The sequence below is a fragment of the Balaenoptera physalus genome (genome assembly GCF_965194825.1).
Source record: "Balaenoptera physalus genome assembly, chromosome: 11".
Lineage (NCBI taxonomy): Eukaryota > Metazoa > Chordata > Mammalia > Artiodactyla > Balaenopteridae > Balaenoptera > Balaenoptera physalus.
In genome coordinates this window covers 32,352,215-32,365,219 of record NC_138896.1, presented here as the reverse complement: position 1 = coordinate 32,365,219, position 13,005 = coordinate 32,352,215, and the positions used below count along the sequence as shown (strand labels likewise).

At 51.2% G+C, this 13,005-nt stretch overlaps 2 protein-coding genes across 6 annotated transcripts in view; one reads left to right on the top strand and one right to left on the bottom strand.

The window, feature by feature from the left end:
* The window catches only part of POLH (DNA polymerase eta), a 30,269-nt gene extending 27,323 nt beyond the window's left edge, over window positions 1-2,946 (top strand). For all 3 annotated transcript variants that reach the window (XM_082414065.1, XM_082414064.1, XM_082414063.1), the window contains one exon: window positions 541-2,946. In XM_082414065.1, the coding sequence (XP_082270191.1) occupies window positions 541-1,426 (886 nt within the window). In that variant the 3' untranslated portion in view covers window positions 1,427-2,946. The remainder of the gene's footprint in view (window positions 1-540) is intronic.
* On the bottom strand, window positions 1,190-12,286 carry GTPBP2 (GTP binding protein 2). Of its 3 annotated transcripts, XR_014251067.1 has the most exons (13): window positions 12,060-12,286; window positions 10,173-10,199; window positions 9,702-9,886; window positions 9,253-9,361; window positions 8,855-9,052; window positions 8,381-8,555; window positions 8,002-8,221; window positions 7,436-7,571; window positions 7,258-7,316; window positions 6,477-6,648; window positions 5,858-6,022; window positions 3,260-4,333; window positions 1,190-1,211 (listed from the first exon to the last, which is right to left on the bottom strand). XR_014251067.1 is itself a non-coding variant. In XM_082414078.1 (12 exons), exons 1-12 carry the CDS (start codon window positions 12,243-12,245, stop codon window positions 5,452-5,454), a joined length of 1,809 nt encoding a protein of 602 aa, XP_082270204.1. In that variant the 5' UTR covers window positions 12,246-12,283; the 3' UTR covers window positions 4,355-5,451. The 3 variants fall into 3 exon arrangements, 2 of the variants coding, with proteins under 2 accessions (XP_082270204.1, XP_082270205.1); XM_082414078.1 differs by lacking the exons at window positions 1,190-1,211; window positions 3,260-4,333 and adding an exon at window positions 4,355-5,628 and having other exon boundaries at window positions 12,060-12,283; XM_082414079.1 differs by lacking the exons at window positions 1,190-1,211; window positions 3,260-4,333 and adding an exon at window positions 5,520-5,654 and having other exon boundaries at window positions 12,060-12,284.
* Between the last annotated feature and the right edge of the window lie 719 nt (window positions 12,287-13,005).

The following is a 13,005-nucleotide window of genomic DNA, read 5'->3' as shown; positions in this document are numbered from 1 at the left end:
GACAGGAATTTCTTGAAATATTTCTGAGACCAGATAACCAAAGCAGTTGTGAAATTTCATTCTCTAGAAATTCCAGAGTTGAAAGTCTGTCAGAGTTCCGGTTCTGTTTAAAAACAGAAGAGTGCATAAGGGGATTTTTTCAAAAGTCTTTCCAGTCTAAATATTCTAAAGCTTTTTTATTGCCCTGAATAGTTTCTTGCCTCAACCCTGAATTTCAGCAGCTCTGCAGCAGTATCTTATGAAAACAATAAACCCAGCTGGCAGGGGATCCAACTTACACATCTGACTTAGTAGGTGTTCACCAAGGTCAGTGGTTCTCAAGGTGTGGTCCTAGACCAGCAAGGTCAGCATCACCTGAGAACTTGTTAGAATGGCAAATTCTCTGCCCATCCCAGGTCTACTGAATCTATTAATCCAATATGCCCTCAAGTTTGAGAACCACTGCAGTAAGTTTCCTTTTGTGGCAGAATCAGAATCCCAATCATTTACAAACTGAACGTGTGACCTGGTGCTAATCTTATTCTTTTACTTTCTATTCAGGTCCCCTCCCCTTACAATGGTTTTCCTCTGTGCTACCAAATTCTCTGCCTCTGCCCCTTCACCTGGCACAGACATCACCATCTTCTTGAGCAGTGACCCAAGTTCTCCGTCAAAGGTGCCAATTACCAGTTCAGAAGCTAAGACCCAGGAAAATGGCCCAGCAGTGACAACCACTAAGAAAGCAACCACTTCTCTGGAATCATTCTTCCAGAAAGCTGCAGAAAAGCAGAAAGTCAAAGAAGCTTCACTTTCTTCTCTTACTGCCACTACGCAGGCCCCCATAAGCAATTCACCCTCCAAGCCCTCATTACCTTTCCAAACCAGTCGTACTTCAGGAACTGAGCCCTTCTTTAAACAGAAAAGTCTGCTTCTAAAGCAGAAACAGCTTACTAATGTTTTCTTCCCTCCACAAAAACCACAGTCCAGTCCTAAAGAGTTACCAAATTGTTTTCCAGCAGAGTGTCCAGATTGTGCCCCTGTCTGTGAAAAGGTGAAGTTAGGATCCTTCAAAGCAACTCCTGCAGAGATGGATTTGGCCCAGAACAGCCTGAGCAGCCTTACTTCTTTAACTTCCAAGTCTGCTCTGGAGGTGGCTCAGAAGGCAACTACTACCTCCAGTCTTCTGGCTGCTGAGGACCAAGTGCCCTGTGAGAAGTGTGGCTCTCTGGTACCTGTATGGGAGATGCCAGAACATACAGACTATCATTTTGCATTGGACTTGCAGAAATCCTTTTTGCAGCCCCACTCCTCAAACCCCCAGGTTGTTCCTGCCAGTTCTCCTCAAGGCAAAAGAAATCCCAAGAGCCCTTTGGCTTCCAATAATAAACGCCCTAGGCCTCAGGGCATGCAGACATTGGAATCATTTTTTAAGCCATTAACACACTAGTGCTGCCCTCAGGCTTGCTGCAGGGTTTTAATATTTTATTTGTAACTGGGAGATGGAAATATGTTCACTTCTCAAGGAAATTTATAACTTTATAAAAATTTTAATAAGGAAAATAATCCGGTTAGATGCTGAGTTAAGGCTCCCATCTCAGGGATTCTAATTCTATTGTTGGCAGGGATGTAAAAACTCATCTTCCAGAGATACAACTGTATTGAGTTTTTAATTGTTAGTCTTTAGGGAAGCAGTGTCATACAGTTTAAAATGCCTGGGCCTTGGAACGTTAAGAGATCTGGTTCCAAACCTGGCTTTGCCTCTTGGAATACGGCCTTGAGCAAGTCACTTTCCTCATGTATAAAACTGAGATAATGCCTTAGATTATTGAAGATTGAGAAAAATGTACTTAAAGTATGTAGCTTAACGTTGGCACATAAAAGGAACTGAGTGAAAAAAAGTTTAAAAAAATTTTTTTATGTGAGGTGAAGACCTGAAACCCTAAAGTGGTAACTAATTTAGGGCAGGACTGTGTACATAGAAGCTACTCAATAAATACTGAATTTCATTCAAGTAAACCCTATCACAGCCACAATTTTAGCCATTGGCCCTTCTACCTCTTGCAATGAGACTGTTACTGGACTAGCTCAGGAACTCTGTTTAGATTGGCTAAGTCATGATCAGAACTAGATCATCTCTAGGACCTCGTTACTCCAAGTGTGATTTTGAGGGGCAGCAGCTCTGCCACCAGAGAACTTGTTAGAAATAGTCTCAGCCTTACCCCCACCCCTAATGAATTTGTATATTAACAAATTTGAGAAATACCATCTAGAAGATAGTAACAGCCCACCAGGTTTGTAGAGGGCAATGTCATTTCCTTAAACTCTAAATACAAATGTAAGAGGTAAATGCTTGGGCCTTCAGGGTCACTGGCATGTTCATCTCTTCCCTACTGAAGTGTGAATCTTTAGCTTAGGGTTTTAAATGAATTATTGTAGCTTTTTGCACTAGTCCATGTTTATAGTACTGTATTCTTAATCTCCATTCTTATGCGTGGAAAGTCAGTTTTGGCTTTTCTGATATGGGAAATGTTTTTGATGATTACACAGAGAACCCAATCAAAGATGAACTGAGTGGTGGCGGGGGGGAGATAAGAGGGTAGGGAGAACGGTACACACAGTCCCCCTTCCCATACATGTACTCAAACCAGTACTTTTAGGCTTATTTTAGCTTATTTATAAATTGGGGTTCTATAATTTGAAGGGGGAACATTTGAAAACCACTGTGTCTAGCAAATTATTTCTTCCTCCAGAAAGACCTTCCACTTTGTGGCAGTTAAATATCTAATAAAAGATAGTGCTTACTGTATACATGGCTCTTTCCCTGCTAGATTTGTAGATTTCTTAAAGGCAAGAATTCTTCACAGTGCCTTGCACACAACAGGTGCTTGATATTCACTGGATGAAACGTATATACTGAAAATTTTAAGATTACCAGAACTGTAACAATAAAAATGTACATACTACTTATACACCTTTTTATACTCCTCAATGTTGCATTAATGTAGCAAAGTGCCTCATTAGTTTGTGGAGATGTCTCGGTATCATTTTCCAAAACTTCCTTTCCTAATCTAGGGAGAAGTTTAAAAAAAAAATCTCCTCTGGGTGCTGTACAGATCAAGTTGAACAAATTTTTAACACTTCAGTTGACTGGAAGGAGTCAAATAGAAAAGTAATGTGGTAGAAACTTTGGTTTCATTGACCTTCTAGAGGCCAAGACAGGTAGTGGGGGGAGGTAGGGGGAGCACTAGTGAATAACCAATAAAGACAATACAAGCAGCACACCTTGTTTTCTTGGGAATGCCAGCCCTGCCCCAGCATACTGGCAATGAGCCTGTGGAGGGGGCAGCAGACAGACATGCAAAGGTCAGTGTTGGGAGAAGGCTATAGTACCTTTTTGCTGACTATAACCTTCCCTCATAGCGGTTTATCAGCAACTGTACAGAAGTAAATGGTTCTTGGTTCCCAACACCAAGAGGAAGCTCTTCAACCACAGGCTTCTTAGTAGCAAGTTAAACCAGTGATATATAAAAAGCAGCTGAGCCTGAATGGTAGGGAGGCTATCACTTTAATACCCTGGAGGCAGAATACCCATGGGACCATGGCTCACATTTATAATTAAATTTCTTTTGCAAGGATTAGTACTGAAAATGTAGTCCCTGCTTTTTTTTTTTTTTGGCCACACTGCACAGCATGCGGGATCTTAGTTCCCCTACCAGGATCAAACCCTCGCCCCCTGCAGTGGAAGCGTGGAGTCTTAACCACTGGCTGCCAGGGAAGTCCCTGTAGTCCCTGCTTTTTACAGCTGACTTTAACCTTGGGCCGTATTTCTTCACCCATAAAATGTGGTAGTCAGGTACTCTGAACACAAACAGGAGGAAGGGACAAAGGTTTCACCAGCTGGCTTTCGGCTCCAAAACGCCAGTTTAGACTATATAAACCTCACTTCAGGCTACTTTGCATTGCTAGGAAAAGCGTGAGGACCAGATTGCCATGTCTCTAAGTTCTACTCGTCATTAAGTAGCTGGCACGCTTATCTCCAAATCTCTGACAGGGCACAGTCATCAGCCTCCTTACCCCTGTGACCATTAGCAAGTGGCCAACTCCTCAAGTACAGGGTGGATACCTATCTTAGCTGAAAAGGTGGCAGTTTCACTTTCTATTCTGCTCACTCAAAGAACTATGCAAAACAGGCCAGAATACTTGAGTCACAGCACTGGAGTACTGATCGCAAGTGGGGGAGAGGAAAGGAAGCAGGGTGAATGAGATACCAAATGGGTTCAGGGCTCAGCAGTGCAAGGATTTCACTCGTCTCTGATCCTGGAGAGGAATCCAGCTCTGGAAGATGCGCCTGGGTCTTAAGCATAAGCACAGTGTGTTCAATAAAACATTTTTATTCTGTACAATATATATATGTGTATTTAAATATATATATATATATATGTATATATATATGCAGAGAAACCTCAACCAAATCCCTGAGTCCATGGGAACCCAGGACACTAACAAAGGGAAAGAGGGAATCCATGCTCTAAAGAATAGGAAGTATGGCAACATCTTTCCCTTTCCTCCAGGTTCCCTGCAACAGAGGGAAAGGGATGATCACTACAGATTACTAAAACAAGAGAGGACTTACATGGGGGCAGGATGGGGAGCTGTGAGTCAGGTCCCCAGCCACCAGTCTGGGGACTGTGGCAAAACATCCTGTTTGATCCAGCATCAAAACTAACAGATCACTGCAGAGGAGGGGACAAGACTGATTGACATGCAGCTGACCTTCGGTACGCCAAGTCTTAGCTTGGCGGCCCCACACCTGGGCCAGCACAACAAATAGCACCTGTGGGGCCTTTGAGAGGAGGAACTGGGGACATGGCCCTTGAGTGAAGAAGGGAAGGGAGACAAAGCTGAAGAGCAGACCTCATGTCTCAGCACAGGGCGGGAGCACTGCCATTCACTGTCCCTGTGCCATTTCTTCAGACCCTGGGCCACCAGATGGCCAGGAGCAGATGTCTTTTGTCCACAGTCAAGTAGAGATGGGCAACTTACATGGCCTTGAGAAGAGGTATAGAAGAAGGAGTGCTTTCGAGGACCACCCCCAGTTGTTGTGACAATTCCTGACGTGCAGGGACCACACTGGCGAATCATGCCCAGTCCTGACAGTTGGGCCAATGTGGCGGTGATCAGCTCCCTCCAGTAGACAGGCCGTAGGGATGCCAAGCTTGATTAACCAACCAGGCGGACACACAGCTGCTGAGCACTGCCCTGAATTCTCCTGTCCTCTCCCTCAGGACTGCCCCTCCCTGGTCACACCAAGCTTGGCGTCTCTCCAGAAAAGGTGGCAGGGAGCAAGCAGCAGAGAGTACCCCTCACTCCCTAGCCTACTAACACGCAGAGCCGCCAACAGGGGGCAGCATGGCCGGAAGTCACCTTATGTACTGTAGGGACAGCAGTAGAGCTGTGCCTGCCTGGAGGAGCTCAGAAGCCCATGTTGGCCTGGGCCTCTCCCGCTGCAATGGCTTGCACATCAGTGACATGGCCGATGCCCTTGGTGACACCCTCCCGGAACAGCAGCTTGGCGCCCACCTTCAGGTACTCTGGGTGCTTCAGGAAGCGGAAACGTACCACTGCCTTCTCCCCTGTCCGCAGCTTGTCCTGCAGCAGATACATGGTCACTGCCCCTGGAAAGTACCTCCTGTCTCTACCAGCCTTGGCTCTCCACCCTCGGGGGCCTAGCAGGTGTCTGCCCACCCCAAGTGGGGCTTTGTCCCCTTTGTGGGATAAGGGAGCTCTCTACGAATCTGGGGACGGGCTTTCCTCCTTTCTGGAAGCAGAATTCTGACTTTTCCCTGGGAAAACAGGGGCATGGCTGGGCCCCGCTCACCTTGGCATGGATCTTTTCCACCACTGCTGTTTGACGTACGTTGCCCACGTGTACTGTCACCTGGAAGCCTCGCCTGAAGGTGGTGGCGTGGAACAGCAGGACTATCTCTGCCTCGAACACTGAGCAGATGGTGGGATTCATCTCTGGGCTCACCATCACCATGCCCTGGGGAGGCACAGCCCCCAGACCCAGGAAGGGCAGACCTCACGTTAGCCTCTCCTCCCCGGCCACCCTCACACCCTTTACAGCTCCTCAACTTCCTCCTCCTCCAGGACTTCCAACACAAAGACCTCAGAAGACAATACTGAAAACTCTTTCTTTTTGAGGGAACCCTTCCTTACCCACCTTTCATGTCCTCTAACCCTTCTAACGCTTAGTACTTTCAGAGTCCTGGACATTCGGGTTGCACCACAGTAATTCACATTTAGTGATCTGCGCTGTATGAGTACCCTAAGCCTTTTTCATACACGGACAGTCTGTGTAACCGGCTTCTTGGGTTAGAGACTAGGTTCTCTTCAAGTTCCCCTGAAGCACCTTAGACAGATGCTTCTCATTCAAGGAGCCAGCCTCCCAGGCATTCCTCTTTGTGTTCTCTCTCCAACCCACCCTCCCACCTCACCTTGCGAAGGAGTGCTCGGTCAAAGTCCCCGAGGGCCAGCGTAGCGGCCTGACCAGCTCGCAGCACACGACAGGCAGAGCGGTTGCGTTGGATGCTGCATACTCTCAGCTCCAGGAAGCAGCCATCGTCCGTGGGGCCCACCACCAGCTGGTCGCCCTCACGGCAAATCCCACTGCAGCCCACAGGGCAGGTGGCACAGCGTCAGCCTAAGCCCCCCTACCTGCTTCTCTACTAGGTCCTTCCCTTCTAAGATTGAGTCCCTCGGGTGGGAGAAAGAGACCCTAAGTTCTGACTGGAAGGTAGGGGAGATGACTGCCTTGCCCCAGTCCAGAATTCAGACTGAAGGCTAACACCAGGAAAGGCTGGCAGTGACGCTGGCAGACAGGTACCTGTTGATTTGACACTGAGCACTTGATCCCTGAAAGAGCAATTATCCCCTTGGGTTTCATCCTCTGCTTTGGAAAGAGTCTTAAGGGACCTCTCATTTCCCTAGTTGGAGATGAAGTCAGTTGATGCACTCTAGTTTTCTTCCTGGGGCCAAGACCCACACTTCTCCCCCAGGGGCCTGGAGAGTCCTAATAAGCAGCAATACTGTTTCTTCCCTTATAAGCCAATACACAAGCTTTCTCCAGCTCCTCTGATGGTGAAAGCCTAATTTACAAACAAGCACATCCTTTAGATGGGCTCTGTTCAACTCCAGGATCTCCTTTGGGCTATGATGTCTTCCAGAGTTTGGGTATGTGAGGGCTGAGTAGGGTGGGTAGCAAGAAAGGCAATTCACCTGGAAAGTGTCCCTCCAACAACTGTCCCCACCTCTGGTACTGTGTAGATTTCATCCACCTGAAGCCAAAGAAGATTCTATCAAGGGCTGGCAGGTCCAAAATCTCTAAACAGACTCGGGGCTGGGAATTGGTCCCTCCCAGATCCCCAGCTCACTGCCCGTTCAGATGGCCAGTTACCTGGAACTCCGTCAGCTGCTGCATGAGTTCCTCCTGCTCTTTGCTGTTGGTGAGTGGCGGCAGAATATTCAGAAAGACTTTGAGCAGGTCCAGACTCTCTCCAGACACGCTGGACAGTGTGAAGATGGGGGTGACACTGTAGAGGGAGGCACGGAATGCGTAGATCAGGAAAGTTCCAACAGGAAGCAGAGGCTGGAGCCCTATACATGGAAAGGTGAGCTTCTCTTGGAGTGGCGAGGGGCTCCTCTCTGTTGTCTGCTAAGGTTCTCAGGAGCTTGGGGCCCTCCCTCTGTGAGCCATGGAGTGTGGCACGTGAGGCCCATCCCAGAGCCCAGGGAGACGGAAATGCCTGGCACAGCACTTCGTCCCCAGGGTCCCAGGCGTCAGCAAAGCTGGCTTGGGGGAAGGGTCCAGCCTTTAGCAAAGACGTCCTCCTACAATCCCAACCTGAAAAACCACAGAACTGAGCCAGAACTGGTCTGGTCCTAGGGGGAGGGGTACCCCATGTTCCGGGGCCCTGTGGAGCCATCCCTGTGGATTAGGGCTCTGGAGTGAGAAAGGCTTACTTGGGGGACTGGGCAAACTGCTGGGCAGCAGTGACGGCATCGTCCTCAGAGGTGACCAGCATGGGGACCTTGTGGCAGCCAGGCTGCTTGAGGACCCGCTCTAGCTGGCGTACCGTCCTCTCCACTGTGGTCTTGGCACACAGGTCCACCTTGCTGACCACGATGAAGAAGGGTACTTTCAGGGCCAGTGCCAGCCCCAGATGTTCTCTTGTGGTGCCGGCTGCTCAGAGAAGGCAGGCAGGCAGCAAGAAGAAGAGTTAGAATGAGGGAAGGAGGAGAGAGCAAGAGGGGAGTTGGTCTGGCTCCCAGATTTAAGGAGGCCCAGGGTAGGAGAGTCAGCACCTCCCTCCAGCCCCATCCCTGCCCCGATGCCTCGTACCAATCCCAGTGTTAGCACTGACGAGGAGCAGGGCACAGTCAGGGCAGTAGGAGGTGAGGCCGAAGATGGTGGTGTGCAGGTACTTGTGGTGGCCTGCCAGGTCGATGAAGGTGATCATCTTGGAGCTGCTCTCACAGATCTCTTCTGCCGTCCGTGAGTCACTGTAATTCACCACCTGGCCCAGAGCCCAGGGCTCTCAGTGCCCCCTGCCAGCCTCCCCAACCCTTCAAGAGTTGCCAGGACCTAAACCAGTCCCTGGGTGACCCTGCCTCTTAACCCTGAGCCCCATTTCAGATTTAGTTCAGTTGATTCCCCATTTGTTTTCTAAGGAGGTCAGAGCTGGTTCAGTGCCCTCAGGGCCTTTGTCTACACTATTCCAGAAAGTCTCCACACTCTGACCTCAGACTCCGTCCTTCACCACTACCATCCCATCCTTAGAGTCTGGTCCCACTGGGTCCCGTTGATTGCATGCACCTCTCCCTTGCTGTTAAAGCCCAGGATCTCGAAGCTGATGCTGGAGGTTCGGCCGGACTGAATCTCATGCAGGTGGCGGAAAAGGTTCAGCCGAGCCCGGCCCCGCCCATTGTCCAGCTCTCCTTGGGTCAGGACTCCAAGCAGAGTCGACTTCCCTGAGTCCACATTCCCCAGGACAGCCACACGGAGGTCCAGGAACTGTGGATGAATTGTCAGAGGTCAGGGCTCCAACCCTTCACCTCTCTCCACTGAGAGTTAAGGTCAAAGGCAGTGGCACTCTCTGGGGACCAAACGATGAACTGGACCCACCCCAGGGTCCCAGGCCAGGGGAGAGTCTGCCACCACGGGGTCCTCCCAGGGAGCATGGGCGTGAGAGGCAGGGAAGGGTGTGGGCCCACCTGTTGGTTGTCAGGGACCTTTCGTACCAGCACCTCGGTGATCTTCCGGGGCATGTCACTATCATAGTCCACTTCTCGCTCCCGGAGAACAGTGATGTCTGCCCCGACCCTGTCACGGCAAGGCCACAGCTGCCACATCTCACCTGTACACCCCTGCCCCCTTCCATCCCTGCTCTGGACCAATGGCCTTCTCATACCTCCCACAGAGCTCCCAACACCTTTCTTCACTTCCTACCCGCCCCCCTCCAGTCTATCCCACATCCACAGCTCCCTTTATACAAACAAACCTTAAGCAAAGGAGCAAAAAAGCCTGGATCCAATGCAGAGGATCCCAGAAACCTAACCCTCCCCACTTCAGCCCTCTGTCAAGAGGAGGCAGGCCCTAGGTGACTGGGCATGCGTGGGTCCAGATTTAGGGAAAGGAGAACGAAGGGGAAGGGGAAGCATACTTCTCTGCCATCCGGTGCAGGGTCTTGAGGGAGGCCCGCATCTCCTCCTCAGCCAGCCCCACCAGCAGCCCATTGTCTTCTACTCCAATCTGGTAGACAGCCTCACCGCGGCCCTCCTGGAGCCGCCACTTCATCTGTGTCACCAGGTGCTCAAAACGATACTGGGATGGATTCACCAGCTTCAGCTTAGGGCAGGTGAGGTATCATGAGAAGGTAAAGTCAGAGATGCTCCTCCTGAACCCACATGCTCCCCATCTGTCCTGCCGAAAGGACCAGGACCTTCCCTTCCCTCTTAACTACCCTCATCCCTGACCTCCTCTAACAGTGAGTCCTCTTCCAACAGAATGAGGTACAGAGCCCTTACCCTGAACCACATCTTTAAGTTACTACAGATCATGAAGTTAGAAGGATCTCAAAGAAATCATCCCACGCCAGCAAGGACAACCTGACCCTCCCCAACCTAAGACTCACTTTATATTCGATGTTTCCATCTTCAGCCTGAAAAGAAACAGGGAGCAGTTACCACACACTGTCCAGACCTAACCCCTACTTCCCCTTGATTCCCACTGGGGTCCAGGCAGCTAACTTAAGAGAGCAGGAAGCCTCAGCTGCACCTGCTTAGGCAGGTGTCTGTCAAAGGTCATGGCAGACCAGCCCTATACTCAGTCCCAGTGTTACCTCTCTGAAGGAAAGGCCTCTGAGAACACAGTCAGTCACCCATCTAAGCCAGGAACAGAACCCGGATTCCCTCCTTTTTTGATCACTGGCAGCACGCTCTTCCTGGATGCAAGATTCTCCCCCTCCCTTCCCCCTAGGGCCTCAAACTGTTGTCCCCACAAGTCTATGTCTTCTCCGTGTCCAGGCTGCTGAGGCCATTCTTTGCCACTCATCTGAGGGACACCATTTCCTTCCTGCCCGCCCCTCTCAGCTGATGACATCAAGAATAAGAGGTTGCAAGAGGTTCTGGAGCACGGCCAAAGGGTGAGCTCAGCACTGGTCACTACAAGCCTGATAAGAAAGGAGCCCAGGTGAAAGAGAGGCAGGGCTCCAAAGTTGGGGTTGAGAGGAAGAGAAGAAACTCAAAATATAATGAAGGAGATAGACGCCACAAACTAGACTCACTGTGGCTTTTCCCCTCCTGTCCCCTAACTCTCATGCCTCAGTTGAGGTGAAATCTTGAGTCCATCCCACAATCTCCTCCTCTTCCCTATATCAGGTGACCCAACACAGAAGGATCCTGTTGCCTGAGCCTGCCCCTCTCGGGTACAAAAGGATATGAGATTTGCCTGTTCTGCCTGTCCTGCATTTCTGCACTCCTCCTCCCTGACCATTTTATTTTTCTTTTCCCCTTCCGGTCACCATTCCATCCCTTCAAGGCCCTTTGACTCCCAGGCTCTTACAGGTCTTCACCCATAATCTCCACCTCATGGAGTATAAAGGAGATCTTTTCCCATCAGTAAAGACCTTCCTTTTTATCATTTTGCTGGAGATGAAGAATTAGGATGGTTTCAAAAAGCGGTGCAAGGATAATGGTCTAGGCTAATGGTTATCAAAGTGTGGTCCCAGGACCAGCAGCATTCATATCACCTGGGAACTTATAAGAAACGCAGACTATCAGGGCCACCTTTGACCTACTGAATCATAAATTCTAGGGGTGGAGCAGCAATCCAGGTGGTTCTCATACATGCTAAAGTTTTATAACCACTTGATGAGGCTCTTCCCCTGGGTCCTCCTTTTCTAAGAGGGACAAAGTAGCAGTTATTGTCTGCCTTAGGGACAGATGGAGCAGGAAGGTGGAGGCTGTCCCCACTTCCTCATAGGACCGGGAAAGGGCAGGAGGACTAAGACTGACTGTTCTCGTGTGTGTGTGTGTGTGTGTAGTGACAGAACATATTGCTTGTGTGTGTGTGTGTGTGTGTGTTTTTAAGGACGGAACATATTGCTCTTTTCCCGGGTACTACCCTCCTCCCCGTGGAACAAGTTCAGAAAACTCTAACTCCTCATCCCAGGATGCAGTCTCCCTTCTCCTGTTGCAGCAGGGAGGGGACCGGGGCATTTTACTCTGCTCTTCCCAAAGGGATGCAGGTGGGATCCCCTTTCACCACTTCTGGAGTTACCTAGATCAGAGTGGGGGGATCCCCCCTCCCCACTCTTCCTCCCTGGGGTCCTAACACCGGAGGGGGAGGCCCAGTCTCTCTGTCCCTTCTCCCTAGGGTCCTAGGACCGGAAAGAAGGGTTCTCCTCTCCTGGGGGTCTTGACACCGGAAGGGGGTACTAATTCTCTCTGACCCGCCTTCCTGGAGTCCTGGGACCGGAAGGAGTGGTTTCCTCTCACTCCGCCACTTCTCAGGTGCTTACCTCGGGGGGCAGGTACGGGGGGTTGTTGGCTTTGCTCCCTCTGTTCCTTCCGTTCTTCTTCTTCCCCTTCGGGCCACCGCAGCTGCTGCTGCCGCCGGCGCCCCTAGCCTTCAGGGTTCCGCCCACGGCCGGGCCCCCCCCGGGCCGGCAGCAGCCGCCGAACAGCTCCGATACCCGCGAGTCCATTCGCCGCTGCCGCCAGCCCCCCGCCCGGCCCCTCCCCCCCGCCGCCGCTGCCGCCGCCGCCGCCGCCGCCGCGCCTACTGCCACGGCCGAGTCGAGCCAGCCAGAGGAGAGCTGGGTGGGGCCCTGCGCAGGCCACGCCCCCACCCTCCCTGGCCACCGGGTCGCGTCAGAAACAGCCGCAGGGCACCAAGGGATATAGAGTCCTCAAGCCTGCGAGCTCCCTGGAAAGAGCTCGCCGCCGCCCTACAACTCCCACGCGGCATCGCGGCGCAATGGGCCGCGGGTGGCTTCGGGGCGTAGGCAAGGAGCGCGCCTTTGCCCGCAAAGGCCTAAGGGAGCTGTAGTCTAGTTCCCAGTCTCCGAGCGCTGAGCGGGTCTTTTCCTGGGGCCTGGTGGTGGCGCAGTCATCAGAGGCGGGGGGCTTATATCAGAATCAAACTTTGCAGGCGCTTCTGGGTTTAGCCCCTTACCGCGATCCCAGACAACGGGTTTTGGATTGGAGAGCTGTATAACTCAGGGCGACTTGTCCCCCCAGCCTACTGGCTCCGCCCGTGCCTCAGTTTCTCCCTCGACGGCCGGGGTGCCGTTTGGGTGAGTCAGGACCAATGCCAGGGCGGAGGCGGATGGTGGTTAGCCTAATTACGGCTTTTAATTTTACGATGATTATGCCACCTTTACACAGTAGTCACTGGTTTATTACCAGGCTGGCACCCTCCGCGGGCTGGTTTTAGCAGCCCGAGATACCGCGGTGGCCCCGACA

Excerpts from the sequence above, each read along its gene's own strand:
- GTPBP2 (XM_082414078.1), bottom strand. The coding sequence starts at position 12,245 with ATGGACTCGCGGGTATCGGAGCTGTTCGGCGGCTGCTGCCGGCCCGGG. Across the intron at positions 10,200-12,059 it reads CCCCGTACCTGCCCCCCGAG|GCTGAAGATGGAAACATCGA; the intron begins GTAAGCACCTGA and ends GTTTCTTTTCAG. Across the intron at positions 8,556-8,854 it reads GCTTTAACAGCAAGGGAGAG|GTGGTGAATTACAGTGACTC; the intron begins GTGCATGCAATC and ends GCTCTGGGCCAG.